The 15000-nt window shown below is 58.4% G+C and overlaps 1 protein-coding gene across 2 annotated transcripts; it reads left to right on the forward strand.

The window, feature by feature from the left end:
* The first annotated feature begins 927 nt into the window (after nucleotides 1-927).
* On the forward strand, nucleotides 928-15000 carry FAM83H (family with sequence similarity 83 member H). Of its 2 annotated transcripts, none has more exons than XM_038745672.1 (5): nucleotides 928-959; nucleotides 10795-11274; nucleotides 11384-11548; nucleotides 11719-11843; nucleotides 12038-15000. In XM_038745672.1, exons 2-5 carry the CDS (start codon nucleotides 10813-10815, stop codon nucleotides 14652-14654), a joined length of 3369 nt encoding a protein of 1122 aa, XP_038601600.1. In that variant the 5' UTR covers nucleotides 928-959; nucleotides 10795-10812; the 3' UTR covers nucleotides 14655-15000. The 2 variants fall into 2 exon arrangements, with proteins under 2 accessions (XP_038601600.1, XP_038601599.1); XM_038745671.1 differs by lacking the exon at nucleotides 928-959 and adding an exon at nucleotides 1277-1366.

A 15000-nucleotide genomic window follows, 5' to 3' on the forward strand; every position in this document is an offset into this window, starting at 1 on the left:
CGGGGAGGGGAGCAGTGGACACCCGCAGGACTCCCTCCCCCACCCCATCCTACCGGCACAGAAGACCCCCAGGCCCTCATTCATTCCATCGTATTTATTGAGTGCTTACTGTGTGCAGAGCACTGTACTAAGCGCTTGGGAAGTACAAGTTGGCAACATATAGAGACGGTCCCTACCCAACAGCGGGCTCACAGTCTAGACCCTCAGTCCCACCTAACTCCTTCCACACACAGACACATTCCCATATGCCACAACTCCCCCCCCCCCACATGACCACGTACAATTCCCCACCACCATTCATTCAATCGTATTTATTGAGCGCTTACTGTGTGCACTGTACTAAGCGCTTGGGAAGTACAACACATACATTCCCACGTGCAACAATTCCCCACCAATCAATCAATCAATCGTATTTATTGAGCGCTTACTGTGTGCACAGCACCGGACTAAGCGCTTGGGAAGTACAAGTTGGCAACACATAGAGACAGTCCCTACCCAACAGTGGGCTCACCACCACACACATACATTCTCATATACAACAATTCCCCACCACCACACACACATTCCCACATGCCTCAATTCCCCACATACAACAGTTCCCCTCCATTGAACACGCTCATTCCCACATACACCAATTCCCCACCACCACACGCACACACATTCCCACATGCAACAGCCCCCCGCAGGCGCGCACACACATAAACACACACACACACACACACACACACACACACACACTCTCTCTCTCTGACACACACTCTGGCTCCTGGCCGGCCTTCTCCTTCCCGGCAGGCCCGGGTCAGAGTTCATCCCGCTGAGCTCCCGTGCCCCCGCCTCGGTGGCTTAACTCCCACTTCCCCCCGTGCCCCCCGTGGGGTCGGGGGCCCGGGTCCCTGGGACGGGACAAGAGGGCGGGTGGCGCCGTCCTCTCTGCGGGGAGAGGGGCCTCCGGGTCAGAGGTGGGAGCCCCTCTGCCCCCGGGCCCGGTGGGAGCCTGGGGGGAAAGTGTCCGGGCCTCCTGGCCGTGATCGGCCCGTCCGTCCCCTCGGTCGGGTCCTGTCCCGTCCCGTCCCGTCCCGTCCCGTCCCCTGGCTGCCCTGGCTGCCCTGGCTCCCCTCCCCCGCCGGTGCGGGGCCTGGGTTACTCACCTCCCCGGGGTGGGGCCTGCCCAGGTGCGGCCCGTGAATCAGGGCTCCGGCGGAGGGAGGAGCAGGACCAGCCGCACCAGCCGGAGGAGGAGGAGGAGGAGGAGGGAGGGAGGCAGGCAGGCAGGCAGCGGGCCGGCCGCGCCCAGGGACACAGCGGAGCCCCCGGGACCCCTCCCCCGGGACCCCTCCGCCGGGACCCTCCGGGCCTCCGCGGCACGGTAAGGGGGACCCTCGGGCGGAGGGACAGGGGCGCCCCGGGGCCGGAGGGTGAGGGGGCCGGACGGCGGGGGGAGGAGGCCGTGCCGACCAGCCGGGTGACCAGTGGGCGACCATGTGGGCCGCCCGGGCCTCGGGGTGGGATGGGGCCGGGGGGCGACCGGGGTCCTCCTCCTCTTCGGGGTCCCTGCCCGGGAAGCGTCCGTGCACCGGCGCCGTCGGTCCTTGGGGGCGAGGGCCAAGGGCCTGGGCCGAGAAGGAGGGGGGGCGGGGGGCACTGATCCCGCGGCTACCAGCCCCCTCCTCTCCCCTCCGCGCCCCGGGAGGCCCTGCCGAGGAAGCCCAGGTTCCCTCAGGTGGGGGAGGGGAGGGCAGGGCAGCATGTCCAGTTATCCGTGGCCTAGTTGCCGCCTCCACCCAGGCCCAGCTCCTCTCCTGGCAGTGGCCCAGGCCCAGCCCCGTCGGCCGGCTCGGCCCGCAGGCCCGGGAGAGGGGTCCGGAACTCCGGAGCCAAGGGGGGCCGGGACGGGGCGAGGGCCTCGGGCCAAAGGCCTGAATCCCTAAACCGTGGGGGCCCCTTCCAAGCCCAGCCTGGCCCCGGCACCTCAGCTGGACTGAGGACACAGGGTGTGGGAGCTGCAATCGGTCGTACTTATTGAGCCCTTCTTGAGTACCTAGCACAGTGGTAACTGCTCCGGAGAAACGCAATATAACTTTAAGCAGACACGTTCCCTGCCCTAAACGAGTTTACAGCCTAGGCAGTCTAGAGCAGTGTTCCTGGGAGTCTGGAAGTGTGTGTGTGTATGTGGCGGGGGCGTGTATGGAGCAGCTTGGGATAATAAGATTTCTCAGCTGAGAAAGACGAGAGGTCACCACCACTGCCCTACCCTCGGCTACTCCATTCCCTGATTTCTAATGCTTCTCCTGCGCTACCTACCCCCTCCGCCGTGCCAGATGGGCAGCGGCAGGAAATGTGGAAGTGTGGACGTGGGGAGTGGCAGCGGGGTGGGGGGTGGTCGTTCCCTATCTTCGCTTCCCGGAGGCTCTGCCTTTTCAATGGAGGGGGATGTCCCCAGGAGAAAGGGCTGGCCGAAGCGTCGTGGGGTCAGATGCCGCGAGGTCACGTAACAGGAGCCAAGCGGCTTTAGGGTCACCTGATGGGGCTCAGAAGGTGAGTCCCTTGTCATTCCAGCAGTAGTGTTTCTTGCCCTCTTATTGTGTGTGTGTGGAGTACTTGTGCCAAATGCTTGGTGGTAGAAGACACCCTGCCCTGCCCTTGAGGAATTTAAAATCCGGGTTTGGCGGGGGAGGAGGGAGCAGGCAGAATAATCCGTTTCAGATTGGAGGAAGATGTAGGGGGCAGAGGGGTTCCCATATTTGACAGGGGCCTGGGCTACGGACCCATCCATCCCCGTCCCCACCCATCTCCTCCTCCCCTGCCGGGGGAGGGAATGGGACGGAGACAGGGTGGGAAGTACTTGGGAAGTTGTGCTCCCCTCCATGTGGGTCAGCTTACCTGCAGGTAGCAGTCAACCGGCCCGCACCCAGAGGTCAAACTTCAGAGTTTCCCTTCCTGGTGGAGATAGTGGACAGGACAGTCCTAGAGTTTAAACCTATTATGAGCAGGAAATATATCTGCTAATGCTGTTGTAGTCTTCCGAGTACTTAATACAGCGCTCCGCACACAGTAAGCGCTCAATAAATACCATGGATTGGATGACTGCTGACCTCCAGGGGGTGAACAAGACAAGGAGTGAGATTTAGGGGTGGGGGGAATGCCCCACATGCCTCAGACTCAGGACAGATAGTGGGAGGTCTGGGGGCCCCCATGTAGCTGAGCCCTGCCAGCTAAGCCCTTCCTAAGGAGGCTGTGGGAGCCGGGCTAACGGATGGGGTGGTGGGAGGGGGCCCACCCCTGGGGGTGGAGATGCAGGACCTCGGGGGAGGGCAGCAGCCTTCATTCATTCACATTTATTAAGCACTTACTGTGTGCAAAGCAGTGTACTAAGCGCATGGATGAGTACAATATAACAACAGACACATTCCCTGTCCACAACGAGCTTTTGCCTAGTGGATAGAGCATGGACCTGACATGACTTGGGTTCTAATGACCTTGGCTAAATTTCATCATTCCTCTGTGCTTCAGTTACCTCATCTGTGAGCCCCAAGTGGGATAGGGACTGTGTCCAACCTGATTAACTCCTCTCTACGTCAGCGCTCAGTACAGGGCCCCCGGCATGTGGTACGTACTGAACAAATACCATAATAACAGTAAAAAAAAAAAAAGTAGGAGAAACAGATAAGGCGGAGGTTGGGATGAAGGGGAGAGGGTTGGGAATGGGAGGAGAAAGAAAGTGACTTGAGCGTCACATCCATGCCTCCGGTGGCAGCCTTCCCCGGGGGCAGGGCTGGTTTGCGTGTGTGTCTGTGTGCTTTCCCACGGAGCGCCCGCACCTTTCGACTCCGGATCTGTGTGGTGCGTTGTGTGGTGCGTTGTGTGGTGCGTTAGTGCCCTGTCGGCGTGGAGGGCGGGCAGCCCCCCAGGGTCGGAGGGAGGGCTGGGGGGCCCGGGGAGGCAGGGGCCCTCGCGGTAGGGCCTGTCTGAGCCCGTTGTTGGGGAGGGACCGTCTCTCTCTGTTCATTCATTCAGTCATTCAGTCGTATTTATTGAGAGTTTACTGTGTGCAGAGCACTGTATTAAGCCCTTGGGAAGTACAAGCTCATTCATTAATTCAGTCGTATTTATTGAGCGCTTACTGTGTGCAGAGCACTGTACCAAGCGCTTGGGAAGTACAAGTTGGCAACATATAGAGATGGTCCCCACCCAACAACGGGCTCACAGTCTAGAAGGGGGAGACAGACAACAAAGCAAAATATATTAACAAAATAAAATAGAATAGTAAATACGTACAAGTAAAATAGAGTAATAAATATGTACAGACATATACAGGTGCTATGGGGAGGGGAAGGAGGGGGCTCAGTCTGGGAAGGCCTCCTGGAGGAGGTCTGCGCTCAAGACGATTTGTCCTTCCCGAGCGCTTAGTCCAGTGCTCTGCACACCGGAAGCGCTCCGTAAATACGATCGATTGAATGAATGAATGGGCCGGGTTCCCTCTCCTTCCTTCCCGCGGCCCTCCACCTTGCACGAACTTATTTCTCGTTCATTCAGCCGTACGCAGCGTGGCTCACTGGAAGGAGCCCGGGCTTTGGAGTCAGAGGTCATGGGTTCAAATCCCGGCTCCGCCAATTGTCAGCTGTGTGACTTCGGGCAAGTCACTTAACTTCCCTGTGCCTCAGTTCCCTCATCTGGAAAATGGGGATTAAGACTGTAAGCCCCCTGAGGGACAACCTGATCACCCCGTAGCCTCCCCAGCGCTTAGAACAGTGCTTTGCACATAGTAAGCGCTTAATAAATGTCATTATTGTTATTATTATTATTAGGGAGCGCTTACTGCGTGTCTCCCCCTCATCCCCCTCTCCATCCCCCCACCTTACCTCCTTCCCTTCCCCACAGCACCTGTATATATGTATATATGTTTGTACGTATTTATTACTCTATTTATGTATTTTATTTGTGCCTATTCTATTCTATTTATTTTATTTTGGTAGTATGTTTGGTTTTGTTCTCTGTCTCCCCCTCCTAGACTGTGAGCCCACCGTTGGGTAGGGACCGTCTCTATGTGTTGCCAACTTGTACTTCCCAAGCGCTTAGTCCAGTGCTCTGCACACGGTAAGCGCTCAATAAATACGATTATTGATTGATTGATTGCAGAGCGGTTAAGGAGAGTGCGCTGTAACCGAAGTCTCCCTGCCCCCGGGGGCGGGGCGGGGCGGGGCGGGCCGGGGGGCTCTGGACGGCAGCCCGCTCCGGGGCCTCCAGGTTCCGCCGTCCAGGCTCCGCTCCGCTCCGCGCTGGAAATCCGCTCCGGGTTTTACCGTTCCCCGAGGCCGCGCGCTCCCAGGTGAACGTCACCTGCGGCTGCGCGCCCCGCCCAGCCACGCCCCTCGGACCCTGACCACGCCCCCTGCCTAAGGCCACGCCCTCGGCCCCTGACCACGCCCCTGTCACGGGCCACGCCCCATCGGTCCCTGACCACAACCCCTTCCACAGACCACGCCCCGCGGCCCCTGGCACCTACCACGCCCCCCAGCGGCGGGGAGGGGACGGGGCCTGGGCTCGCCCCAACCTGGCCCTTCCCCGGCGACGCTCCTCATTCACTCACTCATTCATTCATTCATTCATTCAGTCGTATTTATTGAGCGCCTACTGTGTGCAGAGCACTGGAGAGTACAGTTCAGCAATAATAATTCGTTCATTCGTTCCATCGTATTTATTGAGCGCTTACTGGGTGCAGAGCACTGGAGCAACCGCTTGGAAAGTACAGTTCAGCAATAGTAATTCGTTCATTCATTCATTCAGTCGTATTTATTGAGCACCTACTGTGTGCAGAGCACTGGAGTAACCGCTTGGAAAGTACAGTTCGGCACTAATAATTCATTCATTCGTTCAATCGTATTTATTGAGTGCTTACTGTGTGCAGAGCACTGGAGCAACCGCTTGGAAAGTACAGTTCAGCAATAATAATTCGTTCAATCGTATTTATTGAGCGCTTACTGTGTGCAGAGCACTGGAGCAACCGCTTGGAAAGTACAGTTCAGCAATAGTAATTCGTTCATTCATTCATTCAGTCGTATTTATTGAGCGCTTACTGTGTGCAGAGCACTGGAGTAACCGCTTGGAAAGTACAGTTCAGCAATAATAATTCGTTCATTCAGTCGTATTTATTGAGCGCTTACTGTGTGCAGAGCACTGGAGTAACCGCTTGGAAAGTACAGTTCGGCAATAGTAATTTGTTCAGTGCTTAGAACAGTGCTCTGCACATAGTAAGCGCTTAAATGCCATTATTATTATTATTATTCATTCATTCGATCGTATTTATTGAGCGCTTACTGTGTGCAGAGCACTGGACTAAGCGCTTGAGAAGTACAAGTTGGCAACATATGGAGACGGTTGCTATCCAACAGCGGGCTCACAGTCTAGAAGGGGGAGACAGAGAACAAAACAAAACATATTAACAAAATAAAATAAATAGAATAAATACTTACAAATAAAGTAGAGTAATAAATACGCACAAACATATACATCAATCAATCGTATTTATTGAGCACTTACTGTGTGCAGAGCACTGTACTAAGCGCTTGGGAAGTACAAGTTGGCAACATATAGAGACGGTCCCTATCCAACAGCGGGCTCACAGTCTGGAAGGGGGAGACAGAACGAAACAAAACATATTAACAAAATAAAATAAATAGAATAAATACGTACAAATAAAATAGAGTAATAAATACGCACAAACATATATACATCAATCAATCAATCAATTGTGTTTATTGAGTGCTTACTGTGTGCAGAGCACTGGACTAAGCGCTTGGGAAGTACAGGTTGGCAACATCGAGAGACGGTCCCTACCCAACAGCGGGCTCACAGTCTAGAAGGGGGAGACAGAGAACAAAACAAAACATAGTAACAAAATAAAATAAATAGAATAAATACGTACAAATAAAATAGAGTAATAAATACGCACAAACATATGTACATCAATCAATCAATCAATCGTATTTATTGAGCGCTTACTGTGTGCAGAGCACTGTACAAAGCGCTTGGGAAGTACAAGTTGGCAACATATAGAGACGGTCCCTACCCAACAGCAGGCTCACAGTCTAGGAGGGGGATACAGACAACAAAACAAAACATATTAACAAGATAAAATAAATAGAATAAATATGTACTAATAAAATAGAGTAATAAATACATACAAACATATATACATATATACAGGTGCTGTGGGGAAGGGAAAGAGGTAAGATGGGGGGATGGAGAGTGGGACGAGGGGGAGAGGAAGGAAGGGGCTCAGTCTGGGAAGGCCTCCTGGAGGAGGTGAGCTCTCAGTAGGGCCTTGAAGGGAGGAAGAGAGCTAGCTTGGAGGATGGGCAGAGGGAGGGCATTCCAGGCCTGGGGGATGACGTGGGCCGGGGGTCGACGGCGGGACAGGCGAGAACCAGGCACGATGAGGAGATTAGATTCATTCATTTATTCATTCAATCGTATTTATTGAGTGCTTACTGTGAGCAGAGCACTGTACTAAGCGCTTGGGAAGTACAAGTTGGCAACATATGGAGACGGCCCCTACCCAACAGCGGGCTCACAGTCTAGAAGAATTCATTCGATCGTATTATTTGAGCGCTTATTGGGTGCATTTATTCATTCAATCGTATTTATTGAGCACTTACTGTGTGCAGAGCACTGTACTAAGCGCTTGGGAAGTACAAGTTGGCAACATATGGAGACGGCCCCTACCCAACAGCGGGCTCACAGTCTAGAAGAATTCATTCAATCGTATTTATTGAGCGCTTACTGTGTGCAGAGCACTGTACTAAGCGCTTGGGAAGTACAAGTTGGCAACATATGGAGACGGCCCCTACCCAACAGTGGGCTCACAGTCTAGAAGAATTCATTCGATCGTATTAATTGAACGCTTATTGGGTGCATTCATGCATTCAGTCGTATTTATTGAGCGCTTACTGCGTGCAGAACACTGGACTAAGCGCTTGGGAAGTACAAGTCGGCAATATATAGAGAGCACTGGACTAAAGTACAATTCAGCAATAATAATTCAATCATATTAATAATAACAGTAATGATAGCATTTATAATAATAATAATGGTGGTGTTAAGCACTTACTATGTGCAAAGCACTGTTCTAAGCACTGGGGTAGATACAAGGTAATCAAGATTTCCTACGTGGGGCTCACAGACTTAATCTCCATTTTACAGATGAGTTAACTGAGGCACAGAGAAGTGAAGTGACTTGCCCAAAGTCACACAGCTGACAAGTGGCAGAGCTGGGATTTGAACCCCTGACCTCTGACTCCAAAGCCCGGGCTCTTTCCACTGAGCCAGGCTGCTTCTCTACCCAGACTGCTTCTCTATCATCAATCGTATTTATTGAGCGCTTACTGTGTGCAGAGCACTGTACTAAGCGCTTGGGAAGTACAAATTGGCAACATATAGAGACAGTCCGTACCCATTAAGCACTTACTATGTGCAAAGCACTGTTCTAAGCGCTGGGGAGGTTACAAGGTGATCAGGTTGTCCCATGGTGGGCTTACAGTCTTAATCCACATTTTAATAATAATAATGGCATTTATTAAGTGCTTACTGTGTGCAAAGCACTGCTGTAAGCGCTGGGCACTGTTCTAAGCGCTGGAATAATAATAATGATGGCATTTGTTAAGCGCATACTGTGTGCAAAGCACTGTTCTAAGCGCTGGGGAAGGTTACAAAGTGATGAGGTTGTCCCACGGGGGGCTCACAGTCTTAATCCCCATTTTACAGATGAGGTAACTGAGGCAAAGAGAAGTGAAGTGACTTGCCCAAAGTCACACAGCTGACAATTGGCAGAGCCGGGGTTTGAACCCACGACGTCTGACTCCAAAGCCCGGGCTCTTTCAGTTGAGCCACTCTGATGAGGAACTGAGGCCCAGAGAAGTTGTGACTTGCCCAAAGTCACACAGCTGGCAAGTGGCAGAGCCGGGATTTGAGCCCATGACCTCTGACTCCAAAGCCCGGGCTCTTTCCACTGAGCCACGCTGCTTCTCTATTAATTGAGCGCTTACTGGGTGCAGAGCACTGGACTAACGGACTAACCACTTGGAAAGTACAATTCAGCAATAATCATTCAGTCGTATTTATTGACTGATAAATAATGATTATTTATCAAGCAGCGTGGAGAAGCAGCACGGCTCGGTGGAAAGAGCATGGGCTTGGGAGTCAGATGTCATGGGTTCAAATCCCGGCTCCGCCAACTGTCAGCTGTGTGACTATGGGCAAGTCACTTCACTTCTCTGGGCCTCAGTTCCCTCATCTGGAAAATGGGGATTAAAACTGTGAGCTCCCCGTGGGGCAACCTGATCACCTTGTAAACTCCCCAGCACTTAGAACCATCCCCCCAGCCTTACCTCCTTCCCCTCCCCACAGCACCTGTATATATGTATATATGTTTGTATGTATTTATTACTCTATTTATTTATTTGACTTGTACATATTTATTCTATTTATTTTATTTTGTTAATATGTTTTGTTTTGTTGTCTGTCTCTCCCTTCCAGACTGTGAGCCTGCTTTTGGGTAGGGACCGTCTCTAGATGTTGCCAGCTTGTACTTCCCAAGCGCTTAGTCCAGTGCTCTGCACACAGTAAGCGCTCAATAAATATGATCGAATGAATGAATGAATGAATTTATTGAGCGCAACCGTGTGCGGAGCGGTGTACTAAGTGCTTGGGAGAGGACACTATAACGATGACAGATACATTCCCTGCCCACAGTGAGTTTACAGTCTCGAAGGGGGGACAGACATTAATGGCAATAAATACATTACAGATACGGACCTAAGTGCTGTGGGGCTGGGAAGTGGGGGATGAATAATAATAATAATAATAATAATGGCATTTATAAAGTGCTTACCATGTGCAAAACACTGTTCTAAGCACTGGGGAGGTTACAAGGTGATCAGGTTGTCCCACAGGGGGCTCACAGTCTTAATCCCCATTTTCCAGATGAGGGAACTGAGGCACAGAGAAGTTAAGTGACTTGCCCAAAGTTACACAGCTGACAACTGGCAGAGCTGGGATTTGAACTCTTCACCTCCGACTTCAAAGCCCGTGCTCTTGACACTGAGCCACGCTGCTTCTCATAATAAAGGGAGGAAGTCAGGGTGACGCAGAAGGGAGTGGGGAAGGAGGAAAGGAGGGCTTAGTCAGGGAAGGCTTTGAAGTGGGGGAATCACTGTCAGATACGGGGAGGGATTGAGCATCCGTCAAGGGGCCCTGGTTTAACTGTGCAGGATCTGGGGCTCTGGGTGGGTGGGATGGAGTGGAGTGGGCCAGGTCTGAGTGAGGTCTGGAGCCTGGGCAGGATCTGGGGATATGGATGTGGCCTTACTGGGTGAGGCTGGTGGAGGGGAGGGGTAGGGGGGCTGATGGGTGGGGTTTAGTGGCCCTGATGGGCAAGGACTGGGGGTGGATGGAGTCTGGGGGCCCAGGTGGGTGAACCCACTCGTGCCTGGGGAGCGGTTCCTGGTCCAGGCGTGCTGGGACTGGGGATGTGGGGCTTTGGGATCCCCAGGCATGAGGGATCTGTAGGGAGGGTGGTCCACGTGGGACCCAGGGAGAGGAGACTGGATCCGGGAGGGTGGGGCCTGGGGTCTGGCGGTACAAAGCGTGGGGTGGACCTGTCCAGTCCCCGGCAGGGGAAACGATCGGGGTCCGATGGCCCTGGGCTAAACGGGCGTTGTCGGGCGGCTGAACCTGCCGGGGCTCGGAGCGGCCCCGGCCGGCGCCGGACACCGTAGCCACTCTGTGCCCCCCGTTCAGTCCCCAGCCCACGTCACCATGGCCCGCCGCTCCCAGAGTTCCTCCCAGGGAGACAACCCGCTGCACCCCGACTACCTGCCGCCCCACTACAAGGAATACTACCGCCTGGCGCTGGACGCCCTGACCGAGGGCGGGGCCGAAGCCTATCGCCGCTTCCTGGCGGAGGAGGGGGTGCCGGGCTTCCTGAGCGACTCCGAGGTGGAGCATATCACCCGGCACCTGCAGCAGCCGCAGTACGCCAACCGCGAGCCCAGCCCGCCCGATGCCACGCGGCCCCCGCCCGTCGACATGGACATGGACGGCTCCTCGGGCACCTACTGGCCCATGAACTCTGACCTCGCCGTGCCCGAGCTCGACCTGGGCTGGCCCATGACCTACGGCTTCCAGGGCACGGAGGTCACCACGTTGGTGCAGCCGCCCCCGCCGGACAACCCCAGCATCAAAGAGCAGGCCCGGAGGATGATCCGGTCGGCACAGCAGGTAGGGGAGGGGTGGCCGCGGGGTGGGGGGGGGTTGGGGAGCGGGAAAGACCATTCCGGGTGGCCAACGGAGGGAGGCCTCCGTGTGACCCCCTGCCCCCTTCCCCTAGGTGGTGGCCATCGTGATGGACGTGTTCACGGACGTGGACCTGCTGAGCGAGGTGCTGGACGCCGCCTCCCGCCGGGTGCCGGTCTACATCCTGCTGGACGAGATGAACGCCCAGGAGTTCCTGGACACTGCCGAAAAGTGTCGCGTCAACCTCAACTACGTGGACGTAAGCGGGCCGGGGGCCGGGAGAAGGGGCAGGCGTGAGCCAGCCCGGGGGGTGCGGGATGGGCACCGGGCCACCTGCCCCCTGTGGGATTCCCCCCCCGTACCCACCCCTCTGGTGGGAGGCCACTCTGTCCGCTCAGCGGAGTGACTTCTGATCCTTGTCCGCCCCAGTTCCTCCGGGTCCGCACGGTGGCCGGACCCACCTACTATTGCCGCACGGGCAAGTCGTTCAAGGGCCATGTGAAGGAGAAGTTCCTGCTGGTGGACTGCACGACAGTGCTGAGCGGCAGCTACAGGTAAGCCGCCCACCCGGCCCAGCCTCCCTCCTGCCCTGCCCGCCCCCGTCCCCTCCAAGTCCCAGCCCCGACCCCCCATCTCTCTCTTCCCTGACCTTGTGAGCCCTTCCACCCCGGGCCCCAGGGGGCCGGAGGGTGACCGCTCTGTCCACGTCCTGTCTCCCCCACCTCCCCCCCGCCCCTACCCCCGCCAGCTTCATGTGGTCCTTCGAGAAGATCCACCGCAGCATCGCGCACATCTTCCAAGGGGAGTTGGTGTCCAGCTTCGACGAGGAGTTCCGCATCCTCTTCGCCCAGTCGGAACCGCTGGTGCCCGCGGCCGGGGCGCTGCTCAGGCCGGACGCGGCCTACGCCCTGGCGCCCTACGGCGGAGCGGGCCCCCTCATGGGCCCCCTGGGAGGCACGGGAGGCTTCTTCCCCAAACGGCCTCACCTGCTGTTCCCGCCCCGCGAGGACGGGCTGGGCTTCCCGCCCTTCATGGACCGCGTCGACCACGACCGCCACTTCCTCTCGCCCTTCCACCGGGACGAGCTGGGGCGGCCCCTGGGGGAGGGCCAGGGCCAGGGTCTGCGCCTGTTCTCCCGGAAGCAGACGGAGCTGGAGGCCGGGCACGCCGGGGACCCCGGCCGCGCCTTCCTGCGGGCCAAGCAGCTGGAGCTCGACGCCTTCAAGCGGCACAGCTTCGCCGAGGGGACGGTGGAGAACTTTGCGTCGAGCAAGCAGTTCTCCCGCCAGTTGTTCCTCAACCACGGGACTGGCGCCGACGACTTCCGCTTCCAGACCAGCCACTTCCAGAAGGATCACTTCTACCAGTACCAGTTCGAGCCACCGGCAGGCCCGAGCCGGCCACACGGGCTCTTCGAGAAGATCCGGGCCGGGCGGCCGGGGTTCGGCGACCCGGAGGACTTCGGGGACGGGCCGCGGCCCACGGCTCTGGAGGCGGGCTTCGGGCGGGACGGCTCGCCGCCCCTGCAGCGCCTCGACTTCGTGCCGTCCAGCTCCTCCCGGGAAGTGCGGCGGGGCTCGGACCGGGCCAGCGGCCAAGGGGTCGGGCCGCTGGCCGCGGGCCCCCACCGGCGGCCGAACCTGGGCCAGAAGTTCCTGTGCCAGAAGTCGCCGACGCCGAGGCCCGGCCCGGAGCAGCAGCTGTTCTTCCAGGAGCCGGAGCCGGAGCCGGAGCCGGATCGGAGGAGCCTGGAGAACCGGGCCGGGCTGCGTAGCTGGCGCATCAACTCCTACCTGAGCGGCTACCAGTCGGACTCGGGGGGCGAGGGGCTCCCGGAGCCCATGGAGGCGGAGGGGGACGACGACGTGCTGGGGGGGGCCCCCGGGGAACTGCTCCCGTCCCTCCGGGCCCCGGGCCCCTTCGGGCCCAAGCCCTCCGGAGCCGAGGGGCCGGAGGGCAACCTGGCCAAGCAGGACTCGTTCCGCTCCCGCCTGAACCCGGTGGTCCAGAGGAGCTCCCGTCTGCGCTCCTCGCTCATCTTCAGCTCGTCCAAGCTGGAGGGGACGGGGGCCAGGGCGGCGGGGGCCGAGAAGGTCCAGCTGGTCCAGAAGGAGCAGACGGTCAGCGAGACGGTGGGCGATGGGGAGGCCGTGCGCACGGCCACCTCCTCCAAGGTGGCCGAGCTGCTGGAGAAGTACAAGAGCACCTGCCGCGGGGCCGGGGGCGGGGCGGCCGTCGTCCATCACGGCCAGGCCGCGTCCCGGCTGCGGCTGGAGGAGAGGACGCAGGCCGACGGGCAAAAGAAGAGCGCCGAGGCCGTGGAGTGCCAGAGCCTGGAGAGCCGGCTGCTGGAGCTACGTGACTCCTTCGCCTACAAGCTCCACGAGCAGGTGGAACGGGCCCAGGGAGCCGCCACGCTGACCGCCACCCAGCTGCTCGACTCCTTCGGCAAGGACGTCCTGGCGAGCGCCGGCAGGGGTGGGGGGGACGCGGGAGCGGCCTCGCACTTCCTCAGCGGGGACCCCAGGCCCCGCCCGCCCCTGCCCCTGCCACCGCCCGAGCGCCGGGGCAGCCCCACCTTCTCGGGGGAGCCTCCCGGCCGCCCCCGCCCCTGCTCCCCCGGGCTGGAGGGCGGGGCCCGGATGCCCAGCCCCGACGGCCACGGCTCCCCCAGGCCCGAAGAGGGGAGCCCGGCCCAGAGCCCCAGGGAGTTTTTGCGGAGGGGGTCCCTGCGGCTGAAGCAGCTGCTCAGCCCCAAGGCGGAGCGGCCGGCGGAGCCCGAGCCCGCCTCCCAGGGGCCCCAGGAGAACGGGCAGCCCGAGGGTCCGGGGGTGAGGAGGCCGTCCCGCGGGGGCAGCCTGGAGGGGGGCGACGAGGAGTGGCCCCCCGGCAAGGCCCACCTGGCCGCCCAGGCCCGGCCCACAAACGCCCTGTACAGTAGCAACCTGCGGGACGACACCAAGGTCATCCTGGAGCAGATCTCTGCCCACGGCCAGAAGAACCGGCCCGAGCTGAGCCGGCTGGCCCCCACCTCCGCCTTGGCCAGCGGTCCCGAGCTGGACGTGGGCCGGGCCCCGGGCATGTCGGACAAGGACAAGTGCTCGGCCATCTTCCGCTCGGACAGCTTCGGGGCCCCGAGCCGCTTCAGCCGGACGCTGCCGTCCAGCCTGGAGGACCGCGACACGCTGCTCCGCAAGATGGAGAGCATGCGCAAGGAGAAGCGTGTCTACAGCCGCTTTGAGGTGTTCTGCAAGAAGGAGGAGCAGGCGGGGCCCGGCGACGGGGAGGACGAAGCCGACGTCAAGGACAAGAAAGTGGGCAAGTTCATGCCCAAGATCCTGGGCACCTTCAGGGCCAAAAAATGAGCCGGGGGCCCGACGGACAGGGACGGCGTCCTTCCCCGGGCACTCCCCCTCTACTCCGTCACCCTTCCCGCTGCCCCGGTGACATGGTAGGGACGATTGTGCTGATTCCGGCAAGGGGAGGGGGCCCCTGCCTTGTACTGTGGCTCAGTCCACGGTTCGCCCCCGGCCCCCCGCCCCAGGGCTCTCTGGACATGAAGCCAAAGTTCTACCAGGTCCATGCTGCCCTCCCCGTGCTGCTCTCCCCACCCCTGCCCGGCATGCCCTGGTCTGGCCCGTGTCCTTGTCCCTGCCCCTCCCTCTGCCAGCGCTCCCTGGCCCTCGCCACCGGCTGTGTCACAGCTTCGTC

Source organism: Tachyglossus aculeatus, chromosome 4 (genome assembly GCF_015852505.1).
Source record: "Tachyglossus aculeatus isolate mTacAcu1 chromosome 4, mTacAcu1.pri, whole genome shotgun sequence".
Lineage (NCBI taxonomy): Eukaryota > Metazoa > Chordata > Mammalia > Monotremata > Tachyglossidae > Tachyglossus > Tachyglossus aculeatus.

Bases quoted from the DNA above. Each gene is read 5' to 3' on its own strand.
- FAM83H (XM_038745672.1), top strand. From the start codon at position 10,813: ATGGCCCGCCGCTCCCAGAGTTCCTCCCAGGGAGACAACCCGCTGCAC. The intron at 11,549-11,718 runs GTAAGCGGGCCG...TGTCCGCCCCAG, and splicing joins TCAACCTCAACTACGTGGAC to TTCCTCCGGGTCCGCACGGT. The intron at 11,844-12,037 runs GTAAGCCGCCCA...TACCCCCGCCAG, and splicing joins GTGCTGAGCGGCAGCTACAG to CTTCATGTGGTCCTTCGAGA.